The sequence below is a fragment of the Diceros bicornis genome, chromosome 32 (genome assembly GCF_020826845.1).
Source record: "Diceros bicornis minor isolate mBicDic1 chromosome 32, mDicBic1.mat.cur, whole genome shotgun sequence".
NCBI lineage: Eukaryota > Metazoa > Chordata > Mammalia > Perissodactyla > Rhinocerotidae > Diceros > Diceros bicornis.
Genome location: NC_080771.1, coordinates 28,820,038 through 28,833,602, shown reverse-complemented (window position 1 = coordinate 28,833,602; position 13,565 = coordinate 28,820,038). Strand labels below are relative to the sequence as shown.

Below are 13,565 nucleotides of genomic sequence, written 5' to 3'. Positions count from 1 at the left end.
CCACGTGGTTACACTGCACTCATGGGAAAAACAGACAAGGGACAGTTCTCAAAAAAGATAGAACACTTCATCAGTCCCACCGTTCTTATATTAGCTAAGATAACTCTACCTGCTATAACAGATCAACTTCAAAGTCGCTGAGGCTGAACACAATACAAGTTTCTCTCTCACTCCTGTAAAGTCTTACTGACCAGAGGGAGGTCAGCTCCGTGCAGTCATTCGGGGATCCAGGCTAGTTCCAACCTGGGGTTCATTCTATTGGTTAGAACTCAGTTACACAGCCAAATCTAACAGCAAGGAAGTCTAGGAACTATAACCTAGGGGTGTGGCCAGGAGAAAAGGGAAAGAGGCTGGTGAACATGTAGCCACATGACCCATCCCAAGATCCTAATTTGCTCCATCCCTCCTCCCTTTCTTTCTCCTGTCATAACATCATGGTCTTTCCTATCAGAAAAGAAGGTACAGGTATAAGACTTCCTCAGTTTTCATTGAGGGACACATAATGTGTTATCCTTTCTAGGAGGATATCCATCCTAACAGAAGATGTGAAATGGTCAACTCAAGAAAGGATGCCATGTATCAAGCATGTTAATTTTTATTCTAGTTAGTTATATGTCAAGGATCTGTTCTGGGCAAAGAGAGTATTTAGTGCATGGCTCATTTTATAAAACATAGAGGCAATTTTCCTACAATAACAAAATCATTATAGGTTTTTTGTTGCAGCCTTTTTGCATAGTGTTGGTCATAATTGGTACTTTTTGACACTGAATTCTTAATTAGGAAACAAACTCAATTCTAAAATTTTTATAATTTGTTTTTTTAAGTGTTTTCTAGGAATATTCTGAAGCCAAACGTGTAAGCTACTCATATCACGTTGGCTTAAAGTTGTCATCTCCTGTAACAGCACTGCTCTAGGTTGGTCTTCCCAGGACACCTATGCATTTCCCAGGTGTGTCACGTCCAACTCTGCAACTTCAACAAGCTTTGCCCTCTGCCTATCCACATTAGAGTTGATAATAAAGCTGGTCCATCACTTATCCTTCACTTGGGAAGAATTAGCACAATCAATTACAAACATAAAATCTCTGGCAACACAGACATTAGAACAGCTAAGCAATATTGAAAAAAAAAAAAGAGCCCAAGACCAGGAATGAGGAGCCTCTGATTCCAGACTTTGCTCTCCCATCAGCTCATTTGCCAGACACTTCCTTTCTTCAGCTTAGGTTTTCCCATTTACTGAAGTGTAAACAGTTTGGGCATCCATGGTATTTCTTTCAGCGCTTTCTGATTCTGTGAAGAAAGCCCTAATGGTGGAGTTTGATGCCTCAGTGGGAGATAAATTTTAGAATGCCATTTTCAGCATCAGTCCACAAAAGCAAAAGACAAGTCCACTTCCAGATCAGACTCAGGCTAAAGGAGAATCCACAATAAACAAAGGAATATATTATCCTGTAGCCAAAGGGAACGATAGCCACAATTACTGCTCTCCAATTGTAAATGGTTTGATAAGCAATCTGCTCAAGTACTGCTCACAACATCACCATGAAGAAATCAAACCTTGATGACATTACTTTAGCCATCACAGGAAGGATAAAGAGAAGCTCAGAAGGGCATTCATTTGATAAATAAAATATATTTTAGAAGAGACTATTATGGTAATCGCTATTTATTAATGCAACATATTTTAGGGTTTGCAGGATTCAAATGCACGTTTTCTCCTAACTAAACAAACATACATATTTGAGGAGCCCAGTCTAAAATATTAACAGCCCTTCTGCACCAGAAATATTAGTTCTTCCCTCCTTTTCTGCCTGCTTCTGTCAGGAAGCCACAGAGCATACCACTGCAGCGCCTAGCTAACCATGTAATTGATAACTCCCTACTCGATTCACTGTGGGAATCTGTCAGTTAAGGTCTAAAGATACACACACACACCACTATGAAAATGAACTTAGAAAAGTCTGTCTGTGGACCAGAAAGGGCCTGAATGCAGTCGACATTTTGCTACTTAATTGGTTGGGGCTGGTTTACCAGCACCCACGTATATTCCAGCAATGGCTCGCTCTTCTGTGACTCTTTTTGACAGACCTATTTACTGAGGAGGAGGTATTCTCTTCCCCCAGATAATTGCTCAAAATCATGCTTTCAAAGTCAAAGTGATTCAAACTTGCCTGTCTGTGTTCTGCAAACACACAAGTTGGAAAGCATGCAAATACACATTCCTATCTCTTAGGTGGATGCACAATACAGGCTGTTTTTGTTTTTTGTTTCTTTTTCTCCTCGGAGCCACGAAGGAGAAGAAATTCAAATCCCACAGAGCTTAGCCCAAGCCTGGTGTGGCTTATATGGGGCCAGATCCTGCAGAGGGCACGTTTTACCCAACATAGGTCCAGTGCCCATCAGCAAGAGATGTTGAATCTGAGATCCCACCAATCAAAAACTGGGGCCCTCCACGTCCTTTGAAGGTTTCTCCGGAGAGCTGAGGTCTCCAGCATTCAAATCCCCGGGATGTTTGCAGGAGCCATGTAACTTTTTGGGTGACACCTGGCATAACGGACAGAGCAAGGACTTTGAAATGAAACCATCTTTAGTGTAGTCCAGGGAAATGACTTCATGCCTCTGCTCTGCTCCTCATCATAAAAACAGAGCTGGGTGTGTATACCTCTCAGGGCTGCTGTGGCCTTAAGCGATGCTCAGTATGAACACCGTCCTGCAGGCAGATGCATAGACATCTCTCTGCTTTGTCCCTGCTCCCTCCACTCCGCTTGGAAGGCCTCTGTTGGCCTTTCTTCCTCTCTTGGCATTTTTGAATCTTCACAGAGAGATCATGAAATGGTTCAGGCATTAACAAGCACAGAGAAATCCTATGAGGGAATAAGAGAGCAGCTCTGAGAGGTGTGGGTGAAGCCACTGTAGATGGCTAACACATCCAGGGACGTCATAGAGCCCATGTGCAGATTTCAGGACAGTCCAGTGGCACAGGGTCCTCCCAATTAGGACAGTGGGTCAACACCAACATATCAGTCCACAGGAAGAGGTTTCATGAAGCGTCGAGGGGTGTGGAAAGTACTGCTGCATTACATATGAAAATACTCCCATGACGATGGAGCAGAGTTCCTTAGTACAGATGTTTTATAAATCAAGAACCAAGGGGCCAGCCTAGTGGCATAGTGGTTAAGTTCACGTGCTCTGCTTCGGCGGCCCAGGGTTTGCAGGTTCAGATCTTGAGCGTGGACCTACACACCGCTCATCAAGCCATGCTGTGGCAGTGTCCCACATATAAAAGAGAGGAAGATTGGCACAGATGTTAGCTCAGTGACAACCTTTCTCAAGCAAAATGAGGAAGATTGGCAATAGACTGTTAGCTCAGGGCCAATCTTTGTCACCAAAAAAAAAAAAAAAAAACCTAAAATGTGGCACCAGTCCTGCAACCTTGTATAACTATATCTCCACATTTCTGAAGGCAAATAAATCTGAGAAAATGTGACCCTTACCCATTGCCCAGTGAGCTCAATCCTATAGCAATCTAGAATCACACTCTTTTAAAACTAGAGAGGACTTTCAAGATAATATCCTCCTACTTTTCTTTTTCAGAAGATGTTGAAAATACACTCTTCTGCAAAATACTCAATTGAAAGGCAATAAGCTAAACCAGAACTTCTGTCTCCTTGGGAGAACTGCGCTGAACAAATAGATCTGGTCCCACTTTCAAGGTCAAAATTCTGATCTCGATTTGAAATGCCATGCGTGGTTCCTATGGCTCTAACTATGGAATAATGAGACACATTATTATTATTCCCACTGTCAGGATACCCAAATAGGATTCTGAGAGATGGCGGCAGGTAACAATGCTTTCTAAACGACTAAATAAATAAACTATTAGTATTTTAATTGAAGCTAGATTGCCAGGCTGTCAATTTAACTAACTGCCACTAATTGTGAAAATTGAAGTTTAACTCTGACATTGCCAATTCAAGCGGCACTGGGTAGACTTGGTTACAGCCAAGAGAACTAAAATGATTCCAAGGACGTTGTGGGAGTAAAATTAGCAGTGAAAGTGTTTACCCAAAATTAAAAAATGGAAATGCTGAGAGAAATGAGCCATGTTTGGCAAACTCTGCCTCAGTTTTTCCATCTGTAACATGGAGCTAATATGACCTACTTCACAATGAAGATTGACAAACTAGATGCTTGTAAAGGTGAAGGGTAATTATAGTTCGGCATGGATTTGAGGTGGGAGTCCAGGGACAGGGTAGCCACATGTTGACTTATCCCACCACACTTCCTCCAGTTATCAATCATATCTTTGGCATAAAGGCAGAATCAGCAATGCGCCATCCTGCTGAAACACTGAGCACTACTTTCTAAGCTAAGAAAGAAACGCAGAAGCCATGGACCGCCAGGGACCTTCCCAGGTCCTTCAGCATCTCCTGTCTCAGGTGCACCCGCACATGCCCTGAGAAATCCGTACTGTTCCTTGTCTTAGAGACGTCTGAGGAACAAGACCTCTTCAATTTAATTAGTAGGAGCTTCCATTTGACACATCTTGGCTTGCCAGGCTGCTTGGAACCTTTGTGGAACCCTCACAGGAGCCTCAGCCAGCTCCCACTGATTCTGGGGGCTGAGCGTCTTTGCCCATTAATCCATTCCCAAGCAAAAGCTGAAGGGAGGGGGCCCTCTCCCCAACAAAGTGGCCACAGCGTCAGAGCAACTTCATGAAGGAGCTCATCACCCACATACCCTGAGACAGAAATACACTTCTATCTTGTGTTGATGTTAGTAATGGCAGCAGCCAAACCAATACCTAACTAACACCATATAAGAGGGAAAAAAAAAGACTGGAAGGAAATAAAGTAACATGCAGGGGTTATCTCCGGGTGTTGGGGCTGTGGATGGCTTGCTCTCCTCTGCGTGCTTTCTGCTCTGTGTTTTCAAATGCTCTACAATGACACAGATGCTTTTTGTAATCACGGTGGGGCAACCCACGATGCATGCAGCACGAAGCACAATGAGCCCCGAGTGGCTCTAGAGGACAGATGCACCTGCTGCGTCTGTGCTAGAAAAAGGGAGGCTGGAGCTCTGACCAGGTAGGACCACGGCTGCCCACCAAGGGGGCCTGATGCTGACGAAGGTGGACACAGCTCCTGTGACCTGATCTCATTCCACCAGCGTGAAGATGTGAGGGAGAGAGGAGGGGAGAGAGAGATGAAAAAGTACCTGAGAAAATAACAAGTATTGGTGAAGATGTGCAGAAACTGGAACACTTGTACTTTGCTGGTGGAAATGTAAAATGGTTGAGCTGCTGTGGAAAACAGTTTGACAGTTCCTCAAAAAGTTAGAGCCAGAATTACCATACGATCCAGCACTAGGCATGTACCACTCCTGGGTCTATAGCCAAAAGAATTGAAAACAGGTACTCACACACATATTTATTCATAGAGCACTATTCACAATAGCCAAAAGATGGAAATAATCCAAATGGATAATCAAGACATGGTATAAACATACAACAGAATATTATTCAGCCATAAAAAGGAATGAAGTACTGATACGTGCTATAATGTGGATGAACCTTGAGAACATTATACTAAGTGAACAAAGACCAACACAAAATGTCACACTTTATTAGACTCCTTTTATATGAAACGTCCAGAAGAGGCAAATCCATAGAGACAGAAAGCAGACTGGTGGCTGCCGAGGGCTGAGAGGAGAGAGGGATAGAGAAAGACCGCTTAGTGGATACAGGGTGTTATTGTGGGGCGATGAAATATTCTGGAACTATATAGAGGTTGTGGTTGCAAAAAATTGTGAACGTACTAAATGCCATTGAATTGTTTGCTTTAAAATGGTGAATTTTTTGTGATGTGAATTTCACCTCAATTAAAAGAAAGGTACCTGGAGTTTCCTTGCTTGTAGGTGTGCCTGCTGCTTGCCAGAAAGAACTCTTCCCAGAGGGGAGCCGGGGGTGAGGGTAAGATGGGAGTGTGCGTCTGCCCCGAGGCCAGGAAGGAGGTCTGGCAGGGCAGTCACAGACTTACAGGCGGTCCCCTGAGACCCAGCAGCCCGTCCTTGCCCTCTGTTGGAATTTCCCTTCTTCTGAGCACTCCACTCAGGCTCAGCTTTCGCCGTTTTCTTTCTTCTATTCCGTTACTCCTACCACTTGTGTTTACTAAAAATTGTGTATTAAAGCCCCTCAGAGAAAACGGAACGAAGAAATTCCCCCCAGTGAGGACCTATGAAGAGAGCAGGTCTGTGGTGGGTTTCCAGGAAGGAAAATAAAATGAGGGGGCAGCCGCATTTAGCTGATGTCCTCACGGCTCCTGGTGTTTGGTTTGTTTTGGGGGCCAGGACAGAAATAGGGCCACCCCAAGAGCTTCTGTGGTCATAACTAATGAGGCAAACAAGTGTTATCCGGAGGATTTCAGAGCCTCTAAGACCTCATGAGGACTCCTGGTTCCCCGTGGAAGGCTGTTTACAGATTCAAGGGCCTGCGCCTTTCTGACAAATGCCTTCCTTCTCCTCCCTCCTCCTTGGAGAGCTCTGGAGTCCTCGGCCACTCACCTCTCTGAGTAAGTCTTCCCGAAAGGACTGATTCAAAACAACCTCTTGATTCAAAGATGTATAGCGTGCCTGAAATACCACTTATGGGGGAAAGAGGAGAATATAACAGCTCTTATGAAATTGCCTGGAGGCATCAAAAGAGTTGCTGTGTTGAAGTGCGCATGAGCCCCAGTGAAAACCTGATTCTCCCAGAGACCAGAGGAAACTTCTCTGATGAGCTTGTGTGCTGGTTCAACAAGACAAAACAAACCAAAGGAGAGGTGCTGCATGTCAGCCACTCATTTCCCTTTTGGTGGGCCTACGCTAAAGATGAGGACTGGGGTGGGCGGGGGGCGCACACACGCTCTAGAGGCATCAATCTTCTGTTCTCCATTTGTGCATCTGAACCAGGCATTGCAGAGACATTGCAAACGTCAGCACTAAGATTGGCCTCACGGAAAAGTATTTAAGGGGCTGGCCTGGTGGTGCAAACGGTTAAGTGCGCGCGCTCTGCTGTGGCAGCCCGGGGTTCGCAGGTTCGGATCCCGGGCACGCACTGACGCACCGCTTGGCAAGCCATGCTGTGGCGGCGTCCCATATAAAGTGGAGGAAGATGGGCACGGATGTTAGCCCAGGGCCAGTCTTCCTCAGCAAAAAAAGAGGAGGATTGGCAGATGTTACCACAGGGCTGATCTTCCTCACACAAAAAAGGAAAAAGTATTTAAAATGGAAGTGGAAGTCGAGAGACCAAGTGTGGAGAAGAGAGAAGTAATAACTGTTGAGCCCCATGGATGCCCCAGGCACTTTCTCTGTGTATTATTTTATCTCAGCCTCACACTAATCCAGGAGCCATTTTACTGGTGTGGATGTTAAGGCCTGGGGATGCCGAGGCCATGGTGCTCACAAGTTGAGGATTCCCCATCTAGATCCTCAAACTAGCTAGATCCTTGAGACCCAAATTGAGCTGCAGTGGCAAAATGTATGTGCTCCTTGTTCTGCATCACGGCCCTCATTCTCTGCCTCGTGGGTCCCTTCTTCAGAAATTACTTGCTCCGTTGGCCTCCCAGGCAGCCTCCATCGCACACTGTGTGGCTCTGTTAGTCGCAGGCCCACGCATATCACGTGCTCCGGATCTGAGACTCTGACCACACAGCCCTGGGTGCTGGGAGTGTGAGGCGTACTGGGAGCAAAAGCAGTCTCATTGGTTCTCATTTCAAAACTACCTAAAAATGAAGATCAGAAAGAAGTAGGTGTGTTTCACAAGATGCTGGCTAGATTAACGTGTGCAAGGAGCTTTGCAACAAGAAAAGTCCTTATTCATTCATTCATTCACCCAAAAAACAAGGATCAAGCACCTTCTCTGTGTCAGGAACTGTGCAGGACATCCAAGGATGGACAAGGAAGACACACTCTTGAAATTCATATTTGGGTGGAATAGCATGCCTTAGTGTTGCTGGACCCCAGAGTGGGAGAACTTACCACATGCACCATTGAAGGGAAGGGCATCTCCAGAGAGAGGTTCCCAAGGTTCCCAAGCACTGGCAGCTAAAAGGCAGGAGGATGTCAAGAGACTGAGGGTGGCAATGGCTCAGGGTGGGGGAGCGGGTGACATGCGGCTGCTGATATTGCTGGAAGAGGAGGTTTGCTCCTAATGGGGAGAGACCTTCGGATTTAGAGCCACAGGTCCTGCCTACCCTAACCCCTCCCACTTGCCACATGGCTGCCAGGATTGTTTTATAATTTGAATCCCATCACTGCGTAGATGCCCTTGCTCAAAATCCTCATTTGGCTCCATGTTTCCTACGGATAAAGCCTTTCTGTAGACTGTGCATTCCCAACGGGGGCGAAAACACCTCTAGGGGAATGAAAATTAGTTCTGGGAAGGCAGGGGGGACAGAAAAAATTTTTACCCTTTTAATGTGTAAAGCATAGATATGCATATAGTACAGAAACAGATGTGTAGTATTAGAATTTCATGGGTGGGGGCGATTAGGAAAATCAGGTCTGAAAGGCTCCTGGGGGTGGGAGGCGATAATGAAGTACAAGGTTGAGAAACACACCAGGCCAGATTTTCCCACCCTCGGCACTATTGACATCTGGGCCTGGATAATTCTTTGTGGCGAGGGGCTGTCCTGTTCATTGTAGGATGTTTAGCAGCATCCCTGGCCTCCACTCCTTAGACACCAGTAGACACCAGCCCTTCCTCCTGAGTTGTGACAACCAAAAATGTTTCCAGCATTGCCAGATGTCCCCCCGGGGGGGGGGGGGCAAAATCAGCCCCAGTTGGGAAATCGTGGATTGGATGAGGTCATTCTTGTAAGGGCTCACTAAGTGATAACTATATCGTAAAACTTAACAGTCTTGGATTTTTAGGGGGTGGGGTTTCTTTTATTGTGAGCAATATATTCTGAGGGGGCCAAGCAAGTCTAGAGTTGAAATGTAGAATAACAAAGCAAAAGGAGGGACGCAGCCGCGCCAACATCAGAGGTCTTTCCACGAAGGTCTCATCAGGAGAGAGGAGGGGCATAGGGAGCCGAGCCAGCAAGCCCAGAAATGTCCATCTCTCTTTGTGTCCGGAGAGGCCTCATTAAATTCCGTAACTGCGCTGGTGGAATTTGACTTGCAGCTGCGAATTTCAAGGCCTCCCTGGGCCTCCCGTGGACAGGAAGCTGGGGTAATAAATGGCCTCTGCTTCCCGGCATGGGTTGCAGGTCCTGGGAGGTTACGCCCTAAACATCCCACTCCGAAGGGTGGAGAGCTGGGGAACCCAACACCAGAGAAAGAGCGTGGGTCTCGGGGTTTGGCCAAGAGGTAACTGCAAGCAGCATACGGTATTCAGGCTGAGCAATTTCTGTCAGGTAACGTTTCCTATGAGTCAGTAACATCAGGCTTTTGCTAAATCTAAAAAAAAAACAAAAACAAAAATGAAATAATTCCTTGTGCGTCACCTGATACTTTTAAAAAATAATATATGGTTTATTTTGGTTGAAAATCGTAACCAAGATGGATTCATCACATCGTACCTGGACCTGGTTCTGGAAAAGGAAGCCTCGTGTCTACACAGAAGTTGAGTCTGAGTGATTTGCTCCTTTACTAAGACTCATTGGAAGTGAGTGCAGTATGAGGCCTGTGCCAGTGGAGATGTTTATTGATGTGACAGATAAAACTCTCCTATTTTCTTATCTGTACTGGAATGTGGTTATTTATTTAACTGCTTTGCTTCCGTGCCTCTGTGGGTTCCTTAGAGATGGTTTTCCTCTAAAGACAAATCCAAAAGACTTGGTCCTCCGATGAATTTGTTTTCCTTCATTCTGCATTTCCCTCATTTTTCTCCTTCCTTCTCTATTCTGGTATTAACTAGGTTGAGTTTGCCTGCTATTGTTTGATTTCTGAAACCGCACTGCACTTTCAGGTGCAGAAGTGGGGAGAATGAGTTTTTGAAGGCAAGACGTTTTTAGAAAGGTGAAACATTTTACAAGATAATTTTAAACATTCAACATCAATGTTGTGTGACTTTTGTCTTGCCAGGGAAAAGAAAGCACACAAACTTTACAATGATCTTGAAATAATCCTAGGATTGGTAGTGTTAAGTGAAATAGATAAGCTGAAGGAAAAAGCAAAATTCTACACATGTATGTTTTTCACTAGTTGGAGATAGAAATTTCCCAAGTCTGTTTATCAGCGGAAGTGGGGGCCCCCGGCTCATACGCCCTGGGGCTGCAGCCCCCACCTCTCCCCCTGCTCCCCTATCCGCACAGGAATTTGTGTTGCTGAAAACACCCAGAAATACTTTCATTTACTTTTTCCTTGGGGACAGATTTCTCAATCAAACTCAGGATTCAAACTTTCATTTGTTAAGACAGTGCTTTGGAAAACAAAGCAAAGCAGAGCAAGTCAGACAATAAAACCCTCAAGTTTGTTCTCGTATCATTTCAGAGACTTAGAAAAAAAAATTTCCAAAAAACAAAAAAGAGGTGAGCCTCCCTATTCATTAGACGTTACAGATGTTTGAAGAAATTGGCAGATACTTGAAGAACATATGAAAGTTCATTTTTGGTTGGTTAATTATTTAGTAACTCTGTTTGGTGCCATTAAAAAAAACGTGGAGGCAGTTCTAGAAGAATTCTATTTTTCTTCCCTTTATCACCTTCTCAGTCTACCCAGCTGCTTCCACCAGGGAACGAAAGTACCCAAATGCCAACGTGACAACCCGATTTTTGCAAAGCAGCTTAATTACTCATTACGAGATTCCATCAACACAAGCTCCGGTCTGTGGTTTTGTAATAAGGGCCGTTATCTTTCCTTGGATTTTCACTCCTTCATAAAGGGGGATGTGGCAGAGATTTCCGCAACCCTGCTTTCTATGGGAAGGGAACGAGAGGATTTTAATGCATGAATTTGATGTCATTAACAATGCTGACAGCTGTTTAATCCCAGTGGAAACAACAGCTGAGTCCCAACTGCAGGCAAAATAATTAACTCTTCGGTGCGTTCCTCAGAAGGGACCGTATGAATCAATTACGTGTCCCGCGCCTTACCTGCAGTTTTTGTCAATTACTCAGCCATTTGGTTGGGAGGCCCTGGCACTAAAAAAATGACAGGAGGCCCTTACAGGCAAAGAGACTTGTTAAGTTCAGAGAACAGATTTATTAAACAGGCCTGTTCTAAGTTTGCCATTAATTAAAATTAAGAACCATTTTTTATGTTTCCACTGAATCACAGAGCATAATGAACTAAAGTAGGAGGAAATTATGAAGTGGGAGCCCTGTGTGACCCAGTGTCAGCGAGGAGAAGGCGGCTGAGCTGAGAGGGAAAGAAAAATAGGCTCTGCAGCTGAAACAGAAACACGGGGTGGGATGTGCAGCGCCCATGCTGCTTTATGACATGTGCCGTTTAATTTAAACGGAACATTTAGACACCTGCCAATGACGGTAAATTCGCTACTTTTTCACCCTCCTCCCCCAGAGATGATCAGCCTCTCTTTTCTAGGCTTCAGGTTTTTTTTTTTTCACTCCCGCTTTCTGACATCCTTCCGGTGACTATTTCTACTGCTTTTAATTTGTAAAATATTATAGATATAAATAATGTCTGATTAAGATCCTGCTTTGAAATATGTGGCGCTCACTTAACAGCTCCCATCTAATAAAGCACTCCTGGATCCCTTCCATTCATTTATAATACGAGACTTTGAGCAGATGTCTTAAGTATTCAGTGTTACAAACAGCAACATTACATGAATTTAAATTTGGCTCTTTGTCTGAACACCCCTCCGAGCTGGCGGCTGGTGTCCGGGGAGGCCTGTTTCATCTGGAAACGACGTGGTGCTGCCACCTGCCCCAAGCCTCTTCCTGGCTGGTACATGGAGAACGACCTGCTCTCTCCCAAGAGGTCTGAGGCTGCTGTGTGTAAGGGGAGACCTTCCATCAGATCGGAGTTTGCTAAAGTGACAGGTTCTTTGTAAACAGCAGGTGGACAAACTCTGACCCTGCCTGGGAAGAACTGTAATGCTCCCTGAGTGTGTGCTTGATGTTCCCAGTGGATCTTCATAAAGACCCTAAAAGGTCTGCACTATTATCCCTGTTTTATGGATGAGAAAACTGAGGTCCGGGGAAGAGAAATGAATTACTTCTCCCTTGTTAACATTCTACCTAAATGGAATGGAACCCATGCATGTGTAAAAATCCTTGGCTAAAGTTTGAAATCCAACATCACAAGAATAGGATACCAAAGATGGAGGTTAACGCCTGAACTTGAAAAAAAAATCCTGGGGGACCTGGGGGATTAACTCACTATAGTTTTTTGTCCAACCGCACACTTGTCCCTCCTTTTTCTTCTATTCTTCTGGGAAGCACACTTTACTCCATTTGATCTTGTGGGTCAAAAAGTTGTATTCCCTTTCCACAATGGTAGACACACGACCTTGGCTGGGTAATTAAACAGCCTATCTCTTCACCACAGTAACTGGCTCAGAGATAAAGCATGTGATCTAAATGGGCTAGAATCTTCCCTGGGAAACATAAATTCTGGGAAAGAGAATGAGAAGTTCTCCTTCTGCTGTTATTAATGTTATATGAGAATGAGGATCTGGTCTTTCTGGCAGCCCTCTCTCCCACTAGGTGGAGAAAACCTGTCGCAGAAGTAAGCCAAACAGAGGCCACCACAGCCAAAAGATGGAGAGAGACAAATAATCTGATTATACATTTGAGCCCCTAGATCTAGCTGTGCCTGAAGCCATAACTCCAAGACTTCCTAGGACATAAACCAATATAATCCCTTTTGTAATAAGATAAGTTTAATTGCCAGCAAGAATTATGACTAATATGGGGTGAGAGAATAGTACACACTACTTGATGCAAGTTCCAGATTATATATTATGTTTCTAAATTGTGGTCTCAAATTAATTCTCAGCGAATTTCTCACAGTTATTGCATCATACCATGTTCTTTCTTAGCTCCATGTCCTTCCCCATGCTGTTCCTTCTACCTTGAACATCTTACTCTTCTGCTTTCATATTTGGTGAATTTCTACGCATCATTCAAGACCTAGCTCAAACATAATAAGCTCTTGGTTGAAATCTTCCCTGGTTTCACTAGATAGTACCAGTTTTCCCCAAATAAACTGTGGGCTGTTTAGAGCAAGAGTCATGTCTTATTCCTTGTATGTTCTCAACAGGTACCACGCTGGGCATGAGGTCATTGTAACTGATATTATTAAAAAGTAGCTCGCAGTGAACTGGAAACTCTGTCTTCAGGAGGTTTACATTATATTGGAGGGAGACAGAGAACCAAATAAAAGTATAACGGTGCAGGGGTAAATCCGATTATATAATTGCAAGTCAACATGGTGACGTGGCTATCAAAAGAGCTAATGGCTTCAGACCCGGCATTAACAGAAGTAGGATGCTCAGGGTGGAGGCGACAGGTGTGTGCTGCTCAGGTCACACCTGGATTTCTGTCTCAGTCCAGACTTAAATGGGGACACTTGGGGGACTTGAGGGTCAGACTGGTTCAATTACATCATGGCTT

General features: G+C 44.6%; 1 protein-coding gene across 1 annotated transcript in view; it reads right to left on the bottom strand.

Annotated features, from left to right (window-relative positions):
• Nucleotides 1-5,060: 5,060 nt before the first annotated feature.
• The window catches only part of WWOX (WW domain containing oxidoreductase), a 739,856-nt gene continuing 731,351 nt past the window's right edge, over nucleotides 5,061-13,565 (bottom strand). The window contains exon 9 of the mRNA XM_058528338.1: nucleotides 5,061-9,441. Within this exon, the coding sequence (XP_058384321.1) occupies nucleotides 9,436-9,441 (6 nt within the window). The 3' untranslated portion in view covers nucleotides 5,061-9,435. The remainder of the gene's footprint in view (nucleotides 9,442-13,565) is intronic.